Source organism: Polypterus senegalus, chromosome 11 (assembly GCF_016835505.1).
Source record: "Polypterus senegalus isolate Bchr_013 chromosome 11, ASM1683550v1, whole genome shotgun sequence".
NCBI classification, from domain to species: domain Eukaryota; kingdom Metazoa; phylum Chordata; class Cladistia; order Polypteriformes; family Polypteridae; genus Polypterus; species Polypterus senegalus.
Genome location: NC_053164.1, coordinates 151,928,701 through 151,949,847, shown reverse-complemented (window position 1 = coordinate 151,949,847; position 21,147 = coordinate 151,928,701). Strand labels below are relative to the sequence as shown.

General features: G+C 35.4%; 1 protein-coding gene across 2 annotated transcripts in view; it reads right to left on the bottom strand.

Annotated features, from left to right (window-relative positions):
• ap1b1 (adaptor related protein complex 1 subunit beta 1) overlaps positions 1-21,147 on the bottom strand; it is an 89,288-nt gene that overhangs the window by 31,722 nt on the left and 36,419 nt on the right. For both annotated transcript variants that reach the window (XM_039769922.1, XM_039769923.1), the window contains exons 6-8: positions 19,675-19,865; positions 14,266-14,487; positions 5,218-5,338 (exon numbers count right to left, since the gene is read on the bottom strand). In XM_039769922.1, coding sequence (XP_039625856.1) covers positions 5,218-5,338; positions 14,266-14,487; positions 19,675-19,865 — 534 coding nt within the window. The remainder of the gene's footprint in view (positions 1-5,217; positions 5,339-14,265; positions 14,488-19,674; positions 19,866-21,147) is intronic.

The window sequence follows — 21,147 nt, the reverse complement described above, 5'->3', positions numbered from 1 at the left end:
GGTCCAGATCTAATTATGCAATTTTCATTACGCTATAACTTATTAAGTTTATTACATAGAAAATCACCCGACAAATCCCGGACCATCGAGAAGTGTGCGAACTGACAACATGAAGAATTGTCTTTGCGCCGAACTCGAATCATCCCCGCATAAATCAAAGTCATTCAGACGATCTGGATCTGCATAATTAGATCTGGACCACCTTGTATGCATTTTACTCCCATATCTCACAAGATTTACCTGTTGGGTTAAGTACAGATTTTATTGGCCCAGTGAGAGTCACTATACATGCATAAGTGTGGTCTATTCAAGTTTTTTTATGCATTTGCCCACTGCTGCCGAATCTGATTCTTTTAACATAGATTTTAAAACATTTTAATTCATACAGTATATAAAGCTCTGAATAATTTTGTTCCTTTTCATACTGTAGAGTGTATGTCCCCTTACATTCCCAGTCATAATCTTACAACCTTATATGTTAGTTTACTTATTACTAGGATTTTGATGTTATGCATCATAAAATGGAGTGCTTTACTGATAGAGATATGACAGGCTAATACTGTACCGAAAAAAAAAAAACCTCACAAAACCCTATTTTCTTTAAGAAGGCTTTGTCATAGTTTTTTTTGCACTAGCTCTAATAAATTATAAGCTAGTATATACTGCAATCTTTACTAAGATCTACTATTCTCTTCTCTATTGGTTTTCTGCCGTGCCGTTTTGCAACACCACTATCTGATCAAAGTACTCGACACTCACCTGCGAGTCGGAAGGAATGTGGACACTCCAGTTTTCGATGAAATTCTCTACATTTACTTCTAGGGTAGTGCATTATACACTACATTAAACCACATTTATGTTTTTTAATATGTAAAATTTTTTTCTGGGTTGTCTTTTGACCTTAAAACCCCTTTATTTTCTTTAGCATTTTGCCATCTGAAATTTTGTCTTCCTGTCCACCCTGGTCATCTGACCATAGCATTGGACTTATTATAATCATTAGACACATACAAAATTAGTTTACCAATTTAAACCATGTTTAAGGGATTTATATCCCTTAGTTACTTCTCAGTATTGTGTGTATTTATTTATTTATATTTTGTAGTTGTCACTTTTTTTTCATTTTACCTTCTTGTAAAGCACTTTGAGCTCATACTTTGTATGAAAACATATTACAGAAAGAAATGTTATTGTTACTGTCCTGCACCTAAACTGCTGAATTAAATCTAGTGAGTTTGAGAATAAATGCATGAATACAAAATGTCAATTAGCAATCAATTGAGATTGAAGGGGAGGAAATGAAACAAATTTATATAAATGCTATTTGCAACAAAAATCTCAAAAAGGAAATGGCACTGAGAATATATGTTTCATGCACTGGAGAAAAAGCTAATTGCATTTTCTCAGAAATTTAAGAAGGATTATAGGTGAGGTTTATTGGCAAGTGTTTGTTGGCTAGGGGACTCGCATATCCCAAGTGACAAAATGTAAATGTAAAGGTGTGACACGCACAATTAAACAAGGTGATGCGCACAATCAAATGTAGTGCTGCACAATTAAAAGAGGTGACGTGCACATTTAAGGTGATGCACAAAATTAGAGATGACGTACTCACAATCAGAGGGGTGACAACAAGTAAAACTTATAACAAAAAATGCAATGTTTAAAATGAAGCCCTGATTAGTTTTTTAAAAAAAAAAAGAAGTAATGTCTAATGTTTATAATACAATCATCTTTACAGTTCTTTATACAATTGTTTCTTTCAGTCCTGTAACTGAATGTATCCTAACTGAATGTTGTTTTTTTTTTTTATATATATACTGTAACTATTACATAGGAAAAAAGAAATGGATGGCCATCTGTTAATGTACACCACCACCAACTGTGATTGCCAATGATTTAATTGAAAAACGAATGCTACATTAACTTTCCCTGACTCAGCAGACCACTTAACCGGAAACTTCTCCTGTTGACTGACAGACAAACCTTGCCACCAATCAGTGTTTTCCTTTAATTTTACCAGGGTACTTACCCTTTCCATACACTTTTACTTGTCGTCACCCCTTGGATTGTAAGCGCATCATCTCTAATTTTGCTTGGCACCACATTTAATTTTGCGCATCACCTCGTTTGAATGTGCATGTCACCTTAAGTGCGCGCATCACGTTATTTAATTGTGCGTGTCACACCTTTACATTTTTTGTCACTTGCTCTTTGGGGCCACTGTACAACTGGACTTGGTTGGAAGAAGCTCCTGGGGTCTGCACTGTGGAGGGTTGATGCAATACCTATCAATGTTACATTAGTGTGAAGAACAGATCCAGACAAGCTAGATCCTGGCAACAGAACCTGGGGTTTACAATTTGGAATGCTGCTTTTCTAGTACAGAAAAAGATTGAAGAGGTGTAAGAGGCTATAAAATATTGGCTAGTAGGAGTGTGCAATATGTATCATCTACAATAATATCTTAATTGTTGTTTTAATGATGTGTGACCTGAAATTATCAAGTATGTCACTCACTTTTTGCAAAAAACAAAAACATGCCTTGAGAGTCCACACATTCAATGTCTCATGTAATGTAACAGGATAGATTACAGTGTGTGCATGCACAGTCAGCACACAACTAGTTAAACTAGCTAGCTGCATAAACTGAGTGATCACATAGCACCAAAGGATAAATAACCCTGCAATCTACACTGTAGATTTAATTGCAATACAATGATCATCCTCATTTGCATGAAGGTGGTTTGTTTTTGAAAAGACAGATGTTACTTAAAAGACTGTAACTGTACTACTCTGAAGTCAGATGTTGTGGACAGACAGGTGATTCTGTCAGACTACTTGAAGTTTCCGCAGTAGAATTTTATAACTGTTTTTTATTTTTTATTTTTTTATCTCTGTGCCACATTGGACAGAACTTGAAGTTAGTAATTTGTCAGTCAGTCATTTTCCAACCTGCTATATCTTAACACAGGGTCACGGGGGTCTGCTAGAGCCAATCCCAGCCAACACAGGGTGCAAGGCAAGAACAAACCCCGGGCAGGGCGCCAGTCCACCGCAGTTAGTAATTTGTTTAAAATATTATAGCCTTGTTTTTTTTGTAACTTTGTGCAATCTATGACAGAACTTGTTTACAAATGCAAATTTTTTTTCATATGCCGTATTTGCCGTAACTTTGGATTTTTACACTATAGTACAGTATGTTAAGAGTTTTGTTTTTGCTTGTATGCTGCACAATTCACCTTACGACAAAGCAGTTTATGTTTATCCACACTGTAATTTTCAGGCTCTGTCGTTCACTTATGATTTGCATTTTATTCTCTATCAATTCAAATTAAGGGCAAGCGTCTGTTTAAAATAGTCTCATTATAATAGTTTTGTTGGTCTTAGTGCAATTTTTGTGTAAATCCTGTAGGTCACTTTGAAATGGCTTACTCATGCTTGCACTGTTTGATCTAGTAATACTTTGACTGATGATTTTAATGTTTTTGTGTTATTGTACTTAGTTTTAAGTCAATAAATAAGATTGGTTTTCCTTAACTGTTGTTTCCATTAAACTCATTAGTAAGCTACAATTAATATCCTATTATCAAGATGAAGCTACATCAATAAGACTTTTACAAACACGTTTATAAAGGATGTAAAATATCGCCTAATTATCGTTATCATCAAAAGTCCCAGAAAATATCAAGATATCATTTTTTACCAATATCACACACCCCTACTGCCTAGTCAAATTCATCATTATACAAAACACTGGCTGTGCAATTTATGAGAACACACCCAGGGCTAATGCAGGATTGCAGCTATGCTTGGGCAAGTTGGACTGAGTTTGCTCATTTAGCAGGTAAATGGCTAAGCAAAACAGGATGTCAAAGCAATTTACTTCTTTTATAAACTCTTAAAACCAGAGATTTTTTAGGTCCTAATAATTAAAGATTAAAAAGACAAAGTGTGTGATACTATTTTAAAAGACAGCAACCACAGTTACTCGGTGGCTAGAAAAACAAACAAAAAAAAAGTCTCCACCGCAATTTTTTTTATTTGATTTACTGAAATTAGTGGTGATTTTAAAATAACACACTTTACCCAGAGAACACTACAAAAGTGAGACACAAGAAAATATCTCAAAGCAAATGGCACTCCAAGTACAGTTACAAAAATGAATTTCACAATTTTTAACTGTAAAATATATTTTTTTAATGTTAATAGTTATATTTTTTAAATATCAGTTGTACAGTGTTCCATCCTTTGGTCTGATAAGAGTGCTTAAAATATGCATAATAAATGCAAAGTTTAACCGCAACAAAACATTACAGGTTAAATCAGATGTTTGTGGATCAGGTATACAAAGAATTTGTTCTAAAAAGCTTGATCAGTTCCATAATGTTCCTAATGTATTCTTTCCACTATAAATTGCATTTTAGTGCTTGCCAGGTAATAAGATCAATATAAGCCATTACTTGCATCTTTTAACATAAGACTGTTTAATGGTAAAGAGTAGATCAGACGAGAACTGAAACTGGTAAAAAAAAAAAGATCAACAAAAATACATTAAATTGTATTGTACATCTACAATATTATTCCCAGTGCCATACTATCTATACTTTTCACTCTTTTTATTGTCTAATATTGTTGTGATTACTTGGTAATGCAAGTGGTAAACAGAATTTACTATTATTGGGGAATAATGTGGATGCCTCCTGATAAACTCACAGAAGGGATGTACTAGGTACTGCCCGGTGGGAAGAGATTTTAGTGCAAACCCAAGACATGTAGCACAAATTTTACCTCTTGGTTGAAACTATTGTCATACAATTTAAATGTTCATTGTATCTCACATGCTAAAATACTTTCATAATCATCTCTGTCTCTTTATTTGCTATGAACCTTGTTTACATTCTCCCAAAAAAAACCCAACTCATAGGTTTGTAGTTCTGACAGAATCATTGTGCTACACACTTTTTTATAAATAATAGCAAGCCAATTTTTGTTACCTTGCTAGAGTTAAAAAGGCTTTATTCTACCTTTGGAATAAAGTAAGAGGACATGGTAGTTTCATGTTAGTGAAACCCAATTCAATCATTACACAATAAAAACATCATACAGTACACTAGTGTTTTTTAATTCATAAGCTGCACAGTAGAGCATTAGCCTTTCTTAATAAATAATCAGTTCCAAAGCTGCTGAGGATTTTTTCCTTGCAGTTTCACTTACCTGAGCAATGTTAGCCTGAGAGGCCAAGCGAATCATGATATCCAGCTTCTCCAGTTTGACGTAGATTGGATCATTGTATTTAACAAAAAATACTTTCATTTCATGCTTCAAGATTTCAGGTCTATTAAGCATTTAAGAAAGTAAATAGGTTACATGGCTTCAATGGACAGCTTCATTACCATACAACAAGAAAATATTTAATTATATACATATAACAGAACAGTAGATCTCAGAAAGATTTTGCAAAGTACTCATGCAACCCACAACACCAACATTCATCAAGGTTTAAATACAAGTGAGATAATTTGTTTTCTAAAAACTGAACAAAGAATGTGACAAATATTTATTACTATATTATACCCTAAATGATATTACATTATTGATCAAAAAAAACTTAGTTTTATCCAGGATTTAATTTCCACCATCTTAACTAGTGAAATACAGTGATCCCTCACTATATCGCGCTTCGACTTTCGCGGCTTCACTCCATCACGGATTTTAAATGTAAGCATATCTAAATATATATCATGGATTTTTCGCTGGTTCATGGATTTCTGCGGACAAATGGGTCTTTTAATTTATGGTGCATGCTTCTTCAGTTTGTTTGCCCAGTTGATTTCATACAAGGGACGCTATTGGCGGATGGTTGAGAAGCTACCCAATCAGAGCACATATTACGTATTAAATAAAAACACGTATTGATTTTTGATTGTTTGCTTTTCTCTGTCTCCCTCACTCTCTCTGACATTCTCTGCTCCTGACGGAGGGGGTGTGAGCAGTGGGGCTGTTTGCACAGAGGCGGTTTGCTTAGAAGATACGGACGCTCCTCTAAAAAATGCTGAAAGACTACCTTCACAATGATCCCTTCCTTGTGGCCGCTTTATCGATGCTTTGCATACTTAAAAGCCCAACAGCCCTATTGATTATTTACTTTTCTCTCTCTCTCTCTCAGACATTCTCTGCTCCTGACAGTGCTCCTTTGAAGAGAAGATATGTTTGCATTCTTTTAATTGTGAGAAAGAACTGTCATCTCTGTCTTGTCATGGAGCACAGTTTAAACTTTTGGCTAAAGGGTGTTATTTCATGTCTATAGGGCTCTAATAATGTTAAAAACATATTTAGAAGGTCATAAACAGGTTTTCAATGCTCTAACTGCGAAAATATTAGATTTATAAATAAAGAATCCTACTTTGTGGAAATTCATTTATCGCGGTTGAGTCTGGAATGGATAAACTGCGATAAACGAGGGTTTACTGTATAACTGTGCGGAGAATATTTAGTGTGTGGGAGAGTTTATAAGGGCTTAAAATTTATAAAAATAACCATACAAACATATGGTTTCTACTTCGCGGATTTTCGCCTATCGTGGTAGGTTCTGGAACGCAATCTCCGCGATCGAGGAGGGATTACTGTACTCTGAAGAATGTAATTCTAAACTAATTCTGTCTTTAAACAATAAGACTAGCCTACATTTATTTCGACAATAACCTAAGCAGTTAAGAAAGATTTGTCTGATTCTATGTAATCTCTAGGTGACTATTAGGGAATCATTCTTAAAATACAACTGAACAATGCAAAAGCATTACATTCCTGATGGCCCATTTCGGGTTGCTGAATGATAAAAAGATGTTACCATAGCACTAACAAACAACGTGCTAAAAAAGTTTGCTCTCAATGTATATTTATGCTTATACAGGTGCCGGTCATAAAATTAGAATATCATGACAAAGTTGATTTATTTCAGTAATTCCATTCAAAAAGTGAAACTTGTATATTAGATTCATTCATTACACACAGACTGACGTATTTCAAATGTTTATTTCTTTTAATTTTGATGATTATAACTGACAACTAATGAAAGTCCCAAATTCAGTATCTCGGAAAATTAGAATATTGTGAAAAGGTTCAATATTGAAGACACCTAGTGCCACACTCTAATCAGTTAATTAACTCAAAACACCTGCAAAAGCCTTTAAATGGTCTCTCAGTCTAGTTCTGTAGGCTACACAATCATGGGGAAGAATGTTGACTTGACAGTTGTCCAAAAGACGACCATTGACACCTTGCACAAGGTGGGCAAGACACAAAAGGTCATTGCTAAAGAGGCTGGCTGTTCACAGAGCTCTGTGTCCAAGCACATTAATAGAGAGGCGAAGGGAAGGACAAGATGTGGTAGAAAAAAGTGTACAAGCAATAGGGATAACCACACCCTGGAGAGGATTGTGAAACAAAACCCATTCAAAACTGTGGGGGAGATTCACAAAGAGTGGACTGCAGCTGGAGTCAGTGCTTCAAGAACCACCACGCACAGATGTATGCAAGACATGGGTTTCAGCTGTCACATTCCTTGTGTCAAGCCACTCTTGAACAAGAGACAGCGTCAGAAACGTCTTGACTGGACTGCTGCTGTGTGGTCCAAAGTTATGTTCTCTGATGAAAGTAAATTTTGCATTTCCTTTGGAAATCAAGGTCCCAGAGTCTGGAGGAAGAGAGGAGAGGCACAGAATCAACGTTGCTTGAGGTCCAGTGTAAAGTTTCCCCAGTCAGTGATGGTTTGGGGTGCCATGTCATCTGCTGGTGTTGGTCCATTGTGTTTTCTGAGGTCCAAGGTCAACGCAGCCGTCTACCAGGAAGTTTTAGAGCACTTCATGCTTCCTGCTGCTGACGAACTTTATGGAGATGCAGATTTAATTTTCCAACAGGACCTGGCACCTGCACAAAGTGCCAAAACTACCAGTACCTGGTTTAAGGACCATGGTATCCCTTTTCTTGATTGGCCAGCAAACTCGCCTGACCTTAACCCCATAGAAAATCTATGGGGTATTGTGAAGAGGAAGATGCAATACACCAGACCCAACAATTCAGCAGAGCTGAAGGCCACTTTCAGAGCAACATGGGCTCTCATAACACCTGAGCAGTGCCACAGACTGATCAACTCCATGCCACGCCGCATTGCTGCAGTAATTCAGGCCAAAGGAGCCCCAACTAAATACTGAGTGCTGTACATGCTCATACTTTTCATGTTCATACCTTTCAGTTGGCCAACATTTCTAAAAATCATTTTTTTGCATTGGTCTTAATTTATATTCTAATTTTCCGATATACTGAATTTGGGACTTTCATAAGTTGTCAGTTATAATCATCAAAATTTAAAGAAATAAACATTTGAAATACATCAGTCTGTGTGTAATGAATGAATCTAATATACAAGTTTCACTTTTTGAATGGAATTACTGAAATAAATCAACTTTGTCATGATATTCTAATTTTATGACCGGCACCTGTACATAGACAACTATATTCACAGTAAAATAAATAATTTCATACAAACAGAACACCTACACAGAAATTTGATATAACCGCTGTTTTACAGGCATGGTATCCTGATTTCACTGCACAGATGTTTTGTATTAGAACACTAAAAATCAGAAAATTCCCAGTCATACTGAGAAAACTGAAATGTCTAATTCACAGTGTTGCATTTTTAAATTTCAGGAATACTACCATTAAAATACAGTTATGCTACTTTCATGTATGTTACAATATACCATGTTTTAAAAGAAAATATTTAAATGAATGTTTATTGAAACCAGATACTGTCACATCAGACCTTTTTTATTTACCCTGGGAAAGTTGTAGTTAGTTTTACTGATTTAAGAGGTTCTGCATTTACCATCTCCATCAATGTAAAAGCAGCTTTACTTACTTTAAATAAAAGGTATCTGATAAATCTTGCAAAAATCATTCTAATGAAACATGGTTTAATCAACAGATAACCATATGTATAACAGTCCTAGAGCCTGCACATTGTTAAATACATTTAGAAGAGCATAACATACATAGTACCTCAAAATGACAATATTCTATGATGGTATAAATGGGGAACTGACATCAGAAATGCTTGTCACAATTTAAAAATTAAAAAACAAGCAAAAACACTCAAACCTAGCTGTTACACATGATAATGTCACTTTTGATAACTTTTTTTCTGAGATATAGGATTAAAACTGTGAAGACCTATTATTGTTAATACAAAAAATCCAGTAAAAGTCAAAAAGCACAAGTAAGAAAACAAACATATATAATATAGAAAATATCCAAGCATAAATAAGAAAAAAAGGTAATAATTAACCTTAAATGAACTATTATCAATACACTAATAACATTAATATAACATTAAAATGGACACCCCCCCCCCTTGACACAGAATGGAATTTAATAGATTTTAGAATGTTATATTACAAACTGCACAAAATGCCTCAATGCAGCACTTATAATTATACAAAATTAATCAAAATTACAGACAGTAACACACATCAAAATAAAGTTAAGAATTTAAAACTCAATTTATGATTAGTTAAAAAAAGCAGACAAAAAGTTACTGTAAGCTTACTGTTACTGTGGAGGAAGAAAATGTAATTATGGCATAATGTTCAGGTGTGTTTGAGGACCTAGTTTACTGACTTGAAAGTTGGTACATTCTACATTTTTAGTTACTTTGTCAAAAACTTGGTTATCATATTTTGTTCCTTAAATATTTTTGCAGTTCAAATATGCTTATGATGGCTAATAGCTTTCACAGACAGGAGAGTGATATAAATATATTCAAGTGATATACAAATGTCATTGATTAATCTGCTACTGTTAATTGTGGAGTCTATATTCAAAATTTCATAAACTTAACATTTTAAAATTTGTGAAAATCTCTGTTGAAGTCTCATGGGAAAATTTTCTGCTGTTTCAAAAGATACCACAAAAAATAAAATCCCCAATAACAAGCACTAAGTATTTAGTGCAGGAAATACAATATCCTCATTGTCAACTATAGTAACAATACCACTGAATTATCCATTAAATACAATAACAATAATATAAAATTACCTAAATAAATAAAACTATAAATGCAAAATGACCAATACTCATCAATAACAATCAAATCAATCAAAATCAATATTAATCCATTAAATTAGAAAAGCAATTGCATTAAGTTGCCTGTCTAACTATTAAAATTAGTAAAAACCTAATAACAAAATATCCAAATAATTAAAAACTTGGAAAGGAACCCATTTACTGCATAAAGGGTATACCTGAGGTAACACTAATCTTAGAGATTTTATTTAAAGCCTGAAGATGCACAAAAGCAAAAGCATGTACAGTCAAAGATAAATCATAATCCCAACTGAGTCTTTGTTATATGTTTTACTATTAAGTAACTGTTTCAGGACGGGGCAAGCTGTAGGTCTGCTCCATCCTTGCTATTTGTGGCACAATAACCCTCAGTGTACCACAAAGATGGTACACCACAACACAGTCATGCTGCATGCCCTATGGCTATGATCTTCAGCCTGTATATCAACTTTTTTCTGCAGTTATATTATTGAATAGAAATGCACTTGTTCTGTTATATTTGTACCTTTTGTGAAATGTTTACATAGATTGTTGTAGACACAGAACACACATGACATGCATGTGTTCCAAATAACGATATAGTATTTATAAAAGGTGTCATTTTGCTTGACTTCTCACTCTATACAACTCTAAACAACTGACACGCAGGGAAACAGAGTTGAGCTGAGAAAAGTGTGTGGCGGAGGGGGGATGTGATAGTAGGCTGCTTGCTGCTTATCGATACATTTACAGGACAAAAAACGCTGGCGGAGAGTTGCAAAGGGACTTAAGGTGGGACGGATCTACAAGTTTTTTCATAGGCCTTGGTAATTCTAGTGTTAAAACCTACATATATATATGCTTGGTAGCATTCTTTTCAGAATATATCAAACTTTAATATGATGTTGTTAGCTTTTCAGATTCTTATTCCGTTTTTAAATTATAAACTAAAAAATATCAAGAACTCATGTCCCGCGAGACAAGACCTTGTGCCAAGAGATTTAACCACGCCTGGGGCCAGAAATAAAAGACAAAGAGTAGGACAGCTGCTGTACAGGCTTTTAAATGTTTGAAGCGCCATGCAAGATGCAGATCACACAGCACAGCAGTAGCTGCAAGCCAGCAGCTGATCGAGTAAAGATACACAAAATATCCAAAGCCCAAAGGGTAAGTTAAAGATTCATCGCCACTCTAACACCTCTCTCAGCTCAGACACATTTCCTACCTTTCTCAAACATGCTCTGATAACCCCACCTCTCTAAAAATCAAGATTCTATCCAAACCAAAATTAATAATTTCAGGCCTGTATGTCTCTTTTTCTTTGTTTCTAAAACACTTGAACATGCTGTTTCTAACCAGATCTCTCATTCCTTGTACAGCATGAATTACTTGATACGAACTATTCTGGCTTCAAAAGGAACCAGTTTAAAATCATTTTACAATCCCTCCCTTTCAAAGTTCCAAGAGTACACTGGGAAAAAGATATCTCAATTAATATATCAGAAAAGGAGTGGAAAGTAGCAATGCAGAGAATTCACTCGAGCTCCATATGCACAAAGCATACAATTATACAACTCAAAATTATATATCGAGCACATCTGTCTCGTCTAAAACTCTCCAAAATGTTTCCAGGGCATGATCCAACCTGTGAACGCTGCAACCAAGTCCCAGCCTCACTGGGTCACATGTTCTGGGCCTGCACCAAATTAACATTATTCTGGACCAAAATTTTTAATTAGGCTACCTTTCAGACAGCCTTGGTCTCACAGTCCCTCCTAACCCATTAACAGCTGTGTTTGGGGTTCTTCCAGATGGGTTTAAAGTGGAGAAAGACAAACAAACTGTGATTGCTTTCACTACACTTTTGGCACGCAGACTTATTCTGCTAAACTGGAAGAACCCCAACTCTCCTGTTTTAAGTCAGTGGGAAACCAATGTGTTATACTATTTGAAATTGGAAAAAATCAAATACTCAGAGGATCTGTACAGACTTTTTTCAAAACATGGCAGGATCTAATCAGTAATATTTTAAAATAAGCTCATAAAGCACAGAGGAAGCAATTATTTCTGTATTGATTTGTCTTCTGCATTCATCTCTATTGGCTTATCAAATTTATTAATTTAGGTATGTTTACAAGCCTTACATTTCATGCCGTTTGGCTTGCTCTCTCTCTCGGGGTGGGGATCGATTTGTCCTTAACTCAATTTTTCTTTTTGTAAAAACCTGATTGATTTGTATGGACTGCAAACGACTGAGAGGGCTCTACTAATGGTGGCTGACCAGCTATGTTTGCCATAGATACCAGCATGTCATTGGTCCTGATCTGGCCAGATCTCTCCTCTGCCTTTGATATGGTCAACCATGACATCCTCTTGCCACCCCCTCTGACTTTGGCATGTTTGGGACTGCTCTCAAATGGTATGAGTCCTACACCTCGGGCAGATCTAAAGTTTGTGCTGGTGAGAACAGTTGTCAATGGCACACCAGACTTTCACAGGTGGACCCCAAGGATCAGTGCTGAGTCTTGTAAATTTCTCTTTGTACACCACCTCACTGGGCTCCATCATCCAATCCCATGGTTTCTATTATCAGTACTATGTGGATGATACACAGCAGTACCAGTTGTCCCCTGTGGAGGACAATACAGTTTCAACTAGAGTCTCTGCATGTCTTACTGATCTCAACCTGGATGAAGAACCACCATCTACAGCGCAACCTGACAAAAACCAAGCTTCTTGTGAATTGGCCCAACCAGTCTGTTCAACTCCCCCTCACTGCACAGCTTGGCTCACTGTCGCTAGCATCTGCCAAGTCAGTACACAACTTTGGGGGTGGTGACTGATGAGCAACTTTTTCTGACCACATTTCTACTGTTTCTCATTCATGCAGGTTCATGGTGTACAACATCTGCAAGATCAGACCTTATCTGACATATCATGCAGAACAACCTCTGGTCCAGGCTTTGATCTGGTCACATCTGGACTACTACAACTCGCTTCTGACAGAAGTAACCGCATGTGTTGTAATTAACCAGCAGAGAGTGCACATGTCACTCCTCTCTTCAGGTCGTTACATTGGCTCCTTGTGGCAACAAGTATTAAGTTCAAAACCCTGATGCTTTTCTACAGAGTTATCAATTCTATACTCCTTCTCACTCACTCATATCTGCCAGGGAACAGCATCTGGTGCATGGTATCAAGTTTCAATCCTGACTCTTCTCCTACATAGTTCCTAGTTGATGGAATGAGCTACCCACCTCCATTCGTACTACTGACAACCTTCAATGTAATTAAGAAGCAATTAAAAGCCCATCTGTTCAACGAATATCTGTCGAATTGATAGAAAAAAAAAAAACTTTGCTCTGTGATTTTTGATATTGCTGTTTAATTTGTTGTTAGAATAAGTTTAATTGCTTTATTGATTGTAATCCATGATTGTATTATTTAGTTACTTATTGCATCTTTTACCATTTATTACTCATCACAGCTTTTTCACTTGCAGCAATCTACTTTTTGTTACCTGTCCTACTACACTTTTTGAACAGACATTAGCCTAATGTTACTTGATTATGTTTATGTGTTTTGTAAATCACTTTGGATAAAAGTATCTATCAAGCATATAAATGTAAATGTAACTGGAATGCGGTGACAAAAGACTTTTTTTTTTTTTTTTCAGATTCATTCTACTCTACACACTATTTGTTACTGACAGAAAATGTAATCTTCCGTAGAAAGTGTACTTTATTTTATTTAAGAATAAATAAAATGTGGGTTGTACAAAAAATGAATTTAAGATGGAAAGATTTATACTCAAGTCACCCATGTCTAATGGGTAAGGGATCTGAAAAAAATAGTTACTCTGGTCATGGACATTTTCAAGTACAAGTATAGGCCTATCACATGTATGTATGTGCATCTGTCTGTTGGGAGAGGATAAGTGATTTCAAAGCCTGGGAAGTCTGTTTATGCTGAGAAAGTGTTATCTACCATAAACTATAAAGTGCCGGGAATAGCCTACTATATATACTTGATCACACAATACCACTGTCCACACTTTATGGAACAGTTAAATACAATCCTAGGAAAAGCTTCAACTTTTTCAGTTGCAATATAAGAAATACAACATGATTAATATTACAATATTAAGGTCACATTACATACCGTTTCTGCACAATCAGGTTGATATTGCGCAAGGCCACATACTGTAGCTCAGGCTCAGCAGACAACAATGTAACGAGAGGCGGTGCCAGTTTCTTTAGAAGCATACCATAATAATCCAAATCTTTTGGTAACATCTCCATAAACTTCATGAGAACTTTGACAGCAGAAAGAACAACAGCAGAGTTTGCGTGGGACAGCCTGGGAGTCACTCGTTCACAGATGCTGTAACATAGGAAAAAACAGAAATCAATTTAACTTTAATTTCTACAAACATAATAATCTATAAATATTAAATGCAACAAAACAAATTACATAAATTTAAGAAGGATATTATAAAAAACATTTCCATTTTAACCATGTAATTCAGACAATTATAAACCAAAAATATTTTTTCCAAGACCAATTTAAAAATAAATATCCAAAGATTCTTGTAATAAATTCACATTATACATTTTATAGTTGTATAGTGTTTAAAAGATGGGGTGAAGCATAAAAAAAAATAATGATTTCAAGGACTGAGAAAACAGAGAAGAGATTTGGATCAAAGCAACCAATGGCGGAGGCAGGCGATAGAAATAATATTCAGGAAAAAAGAAATTTGAGTATAAAATATGAAGCACACAGCCTATGAATAGAATAGATCTGGAATCCGACAGCTGTGGATGGGGCTGTTCAAATTTCTGTCTGTCAACAAATGCTTTGTGTACACTGCAACTAACTACTTCACTGATCAGGTATTATTAAACTCTCCCTATTCTATTTTTTTTCTTAATGTTAACCTGTGGCAACAGGCACCCCTTTGACCAAGTAAGTTTGTCGGAGTTTAGAAAAAGATTTGAGAAACAGTAAGACAAACAGAAATACAGGAAAAAGGCTTCAGTGTCATTTCAGTCTAGTACAAATTACAGATCCTAGAGGACAGTATGTTTTGTTATCTGCCCAAGAAATGTAATGAGTTTACATCAGCAAACGTTTCTCATTTTTATAAACTACTTTTGATCTTATTTATAAAGACTGGAGACCAACTAATTCAATCTTCTTTCATTAAAGATGGGCTCAACCAGGATTTGAAACTTGGAACCTACGCCACTCTAATCAAACTTCATGCTCACAGACAAATACACAAGTTTACAGGTACAGAAGGGTCACTGGGGAAAAAGAAAGAGGTCAATTCTACAAAAGAAAAGCCACTGCTGGTAACTGGTGGAGCGCATAGAAGATCAATTATCAATAAATGTCTGCTAGAGCAAAAAACATACAATGCTCTGAAAGTAATTCCTCCTGGGGTCTTTAAATAAAACAGAGGTCATGAAAAAACTGACAGAAAGCCAGGGAAGCACCCTAACCCAAAACAGAGGTGCCCCATCATAAAATGTCTGTACAGGTATATATTCAAAATTCATTTCTATATTGGTTTAACATTATGTTGGTAATGTTTTGAATTTGAAAATTTGTTCAGTACTCTAAATCAAATGTTTGAAAAGGAGTAATACAACATTAACATGAACTTAATAACAAGGAATGCACTAATTGTAAGTAATTAGAAGAAAAAGGCAAAGTAGATGTAATATAAGCTTAAATAAAAAAATGACATGAAGCAAAACTTTCAAAAATAATTTTAAGTAGGTAAAAGAAAATAATCTGGAGCTTTTAAAAAGAAAAACTTAAATAATCAAATTAAAAAAAGAAAGTGTGTTTTGGAATTAACAAGAAAGAAGAAGAAAAACTGAAGCCAAGTCTAAGGAGAAAACATAAGAGATGAATACAGGTAAGGAGAAACAAATGCATGACGTCAAAGGAGAACTGAGGTGAGAAATACCTAGGAAAACAATAGTGAGACTTGAAAACAAAGCAAATATAATGGAATGTACAGATCATAAAATGATCTGTATGATTGCAAATGTACCCATGAAAATTTTAAAGTTGCTAATTACAATATTTGAAAATAATTCAGAAAAAGATGAGCAACTCCAATGCACTAGCATCCTGTATGTGTTTGATTTCTACTTTGTACAATGTGCTTTAGCATATGGTCTGACCAACACATTGAATTAAACAGATTTTGACAATACTATGTTAAAAACAAGAGAAAAACAACATGCAACATTACTGTCAAAATTTGCAGCAAATAGAATATTCAGAAAATCATGCCGTTTAAAGAGAAATGTTACTGGCTTGCAGAGAACATAGAAGAAAATGGTACAAAGTATGTTAATTAGCATAAACTGGTGGGCTCACTGGATTATGATATAGAGATCAATTTAGTGTTTATATTTCACGCTCAGAATATTTACAACACACGCATCATGGCTACCACGCGCATTCCCAGCGTTGTTTTGACATATCTTCTAAGCGTGTCATCACAAATTAACACAACACGTGTGAGCTGCAGTACAAGCAAAAATATGGGCGACGTGTGTGTTCGAGTTTTGGTACTTGACATCAGCATTGTTGTTTACTATCAACATGTGATGGCAAGCCACACTGCAGCTCCAACAGGATAAATCTGTGCGTTTCAATGTTTGATTAATGGTTTGATGCAGTGAAGCAAATCAACAAATTTAAATGCAGACATGTGAATGTGTGATTCTTTATCCATTTTCTTACATATACAAGTGTCTAATACTCCCCATTGAATCGATGTGATACATTTATAAGTCTCACATACCATCTGTAATGGTGTTTCTGTGTTTTTTTTTTTTTTGCACCTTCGAAACAGCATAAGAATGAAAAGAATTTTTATTTTTTTAACTCTATGTCCCTCAATTGACAACAGAGCGAAACCAGACGCTGTTTTCTGACAATGATGATATCTTGCAATGCCACCTGGTGGAATTATGTAAAGTACGCATAGAAGTACGGACAGTATACAGCTTGTGTAGCAGAAGCATAATTAAGCATATGCGTCGTGAAGGGCTAATTATATCCACGGCCTTACAGTTGGGACAAATGTGAAAAAGGAGTGAGAGAAAACTTAAAGGATCAGGAGTTTGTAACATTTTTCACCATTCATTCTTCCTTAACATAAACAGCATATGTCACAAACGTGACAAAGTGATTTTCTGACAAAATAATTTGAAAAATGTATGGCTACAAAAGAGTTTGTGAAAATAAGATGAACAATTCTGGTATTCAATAATCCATATTGCAATGATATCATGATGTTTGAATTTTTATTTTTTAGCAATGACTTTAAGCAGTACTTATTTTTCAATCACTGAATACAAATTTTATGAAAATAAATTTAGTATGCACATGGTGAGATAAAGAAGGTATTCTAACACAATATTATTTTTTTATAAATCCTATGTCAAAATCCATCCCAAACTGAGAAACATCATTAAATGTGTTTGTTTACCAATTAATTGTTAATAAGGAAAAAAATAATAAGGTGTCTTCCAATTTCTAAGAAGATCCACTTACTAGCTATATGAAAGAAAATGTATGGTTATAAAAGTATGAGATTATCGTGTAAATTTAAATTTTAATAAAGAACACAACAAATGCAGGATGAACAGAAAACATTTATGAAAAAGGTCATTTGTGAGAATGAAATGTACTGGTCATGTAAATAAAAAACAATGTTTGGCTAAAGAATTACACAATGTTGGAGATGAAGAGGATGCCATGAGAAAGATGACAGTGATAGAAGTAGTAGTAGATGATTTTGGATATTAAGCACCTTTAAAACCAACAGTACCAATTGTATTTATAGTATAGTATACAGTGCATCCGGAAAGTATTCACAGCGCATCACTTTTTCCACATTTTGTTATGTTACAGCCTTATTCCAAAATGGATTAAATACATTGTTTTCCTCAGAATTCTACACACATCACCCCATAATGACAACGTCAAAAAAGTTTACTTGAGATTTTTGCAAATTTATTAAAAATAAAAAAAATGAGAAAGCACATGTACAAAAGTATTCACAGCCTTTGCCATGAAGCTCAAAATTGAGCTCAGGTGCATCCTGTTTCCCCTGATCATCAGCTTAATTGGAGTCCACCTGTGGTAAATTCAGTTGATTGGACAGGATTTGGAAAGGCACACACCTGTCTATATAAGGTCCCACAGTTGACAGTTCACGTCAGAGCACAAACCAAGCATGAAGTCAAAGGAATTGTCTGTAGACCTCCGAGACAGGATTGTCTCGAGGCACAAATCTGGGGAAGGTTACAGAAAAATTTCTGCTGCTTTGAAGGTCCCAATGAGCACAGTGGCCTCCATCATCCATAAGTGGAAGAAGTTCGAAACCACCAGAACAACTCCTAGAGATGGCTGGCCATCTAAACCGAGCGATCGAGGGAGAAGGGCCTTAGTCATGGAGGTGACCAAGAACCCAATGGTCACTCTGTCAGAGCTCCAGAGCTCCTCTGTGGAGAGAGGACAACCTTCTAGAAGGACAACCATCGCTGCAGCAATCCACTAATCAGGCCTGTATGGTAGAGTGGCCAGACGGAAGCCACTCCTTAGTAAAAGGCACATGGCAGCCCGCCTGGAGTTTGCCAAAAGGTACCTGAAGGACTCTCAGACCATGAGAAACAAAATTCTTTGGTCTGATGAGACAAAGATTAAACTCTTTAGTGTGAATGCCAGGCGTCATCTTTGGAGGAAACCAGGCACCGCTCATCACCAGGCCGATACCATCCCTACAGTGAAGCATGGTGGTGGCAGCATCATGCTGTGGGGATGTTTTTCAGCAGCAGGAACTGGGAGACTAGTCAGGATAAAGGGAAATATGACTGCAACAATGTACAGAGACATCCTGGATGAAAACCTGCTCCAGAGTGCTCTTGACCTCAGACGGGGGTGACGGTTCATCCTTCAGCAGGACAACAACCCTAAGCATACAGCCAAGATATCAAAGGAGTGGCTTCAGGACAACTCTGTGACCGTCCTTGAGTGACCCAGCCAGAGCCCAGACTTGAATCTGATTGAACATCTCTGGAGAGATCTTAAAATGGCTGTGCACCGACGCTTCCCATCCAACCGTTTGGAGCTTAAGAGGTACTGCAAAGAGGAATTGGCGAAACTGGCCAAGGATCGGTGTGCCAAGCTTGTGGCATCATATTCAAAAAGACTTGAGGCTGTAATTGCTGCCAAAGGTGCATTGTGTGAAGGTGTGAATACTTATGTACATGTGATTTCTCAGTTTCTTTATTTTTAATAAATTTGAAAAAACCTCAAGTAAACTTTTTTCACGTCATTATGGGGTGTTGTGTGTAGAATTCTGAGGAAAAAAATTAATTTAATCCATTTTGGAATAAAGCTATAAAATAACAAAAAAAAGTGGAAAAAGTGATGCGCTGTGAATACTTTCCGGATGCACTGTATGTACGTTACTTTATGGACTTTATACCAATATAAAAGGATTTCTACTATACTGTATACAGATATATATAGTACCTCTGTGATTCTCTGTCATCCCTTGGTGTATAATTAGCTAAACAGTCAAGGATGAAAATTTGACCCCACTCTGTACATTCATTCAAAGCAGTCAATAGCTTGTTGATAGACTGAGGGTTCAGGTCCAGCAGATTACTGTTAGGATGAGACTCAGCAATCTCCGATAGTGCAGCCACAGCATTTGCAACCACCTACAAAAACAAAACCACATAGACATACTTATTAACTGATCACACATTTGTAAAACATTTCTTACATTTACAAGTTTTCCTTAACCTGTTCTAATGAATAACCTGTTCTACTGAAACAAATCTGGATACAAGACCGAAACCAACTGTGGATAGTCTGTGCCCTTACAAGAACACATTTGTGAACATACCCATTCATACCAGACTAACTGTAAATCATTAACCCTATTCCTCATTTTACTGAATTCATTTTAATAAGTTTTATTATATTTCATCTAAAAAATATGCAAACAAATAACAGATAATACTGTAAGAAATACGGCCAGTGAAGGTCCATGAATGTAAACAATACATAAACCAAAAATGGTATACATTTTGTTCCATCAATCAGAATTTGCTAAAAATAACAATACTGGTGGGTCTGGGGTAATGGTAGTCTTAGCTTATGGAAATTGTGCAGATATGAGTAAGCAGGTAAAACCAGAAATTTTCCTTTTCAACTAAATTGTAATTTCCAGAATCCTAAATATGTGTCCCAGGCATGCTGTCATTGGGATTATTGCTGATGGTGGGGAAAGTGACAGCAGAGATTCCACATCATCAGTTAGTGGTAGATTTCCACGGCATAATTATAGATTCTCTCAATATAGTGCATCACACTTAAGCATAAGGTCAACATACTGTACAAAACCTGATTCAAACGCTGATTTAAAGTACAGTCATACTGCCTCTGTATTATTTTGGCAATAAGTTTGAAACATTTTTGTTGTAGAATAAGAAATAAAGTATTTATGCATTTTGCAGATTTTTCATTAAAGAAAAATTTTCAGTGCAAGTTCCAGGTTACATATACAATTTGGGAAATTAATGTTTATAAGAAAGGAACTTGTTCATAAACTGAGACACAAAAGTACACCAAAGTTTATAAGTGGTAATATTATATGAATGGACTCATTTATTAACATGTGAACTTTTTCTCCATAAATAAGATAATGTAAAAAATAAATTACAACAGAAAAAGTGGAAGAAAAACGTTTATCAAGTCTTCTTAAAGAGTATCTTACTTTATGTTTGTGACTGTAACATAAACAGTGTTTCTGTTAAGAAGAATCTGATATTTGACCCATTCATTTACAGGATACATTTAAAAAGCATGTGTTCTTTTATTTTTGGCAAAAAGTATCAAAGTAGTAAAAACACTGGCATTTTCAAAAATCATGATTACCATTTCTTCCATCAGTTGGGTTTTCCTTTTAGAATTTATCAATGACTTATTCTGTGGATT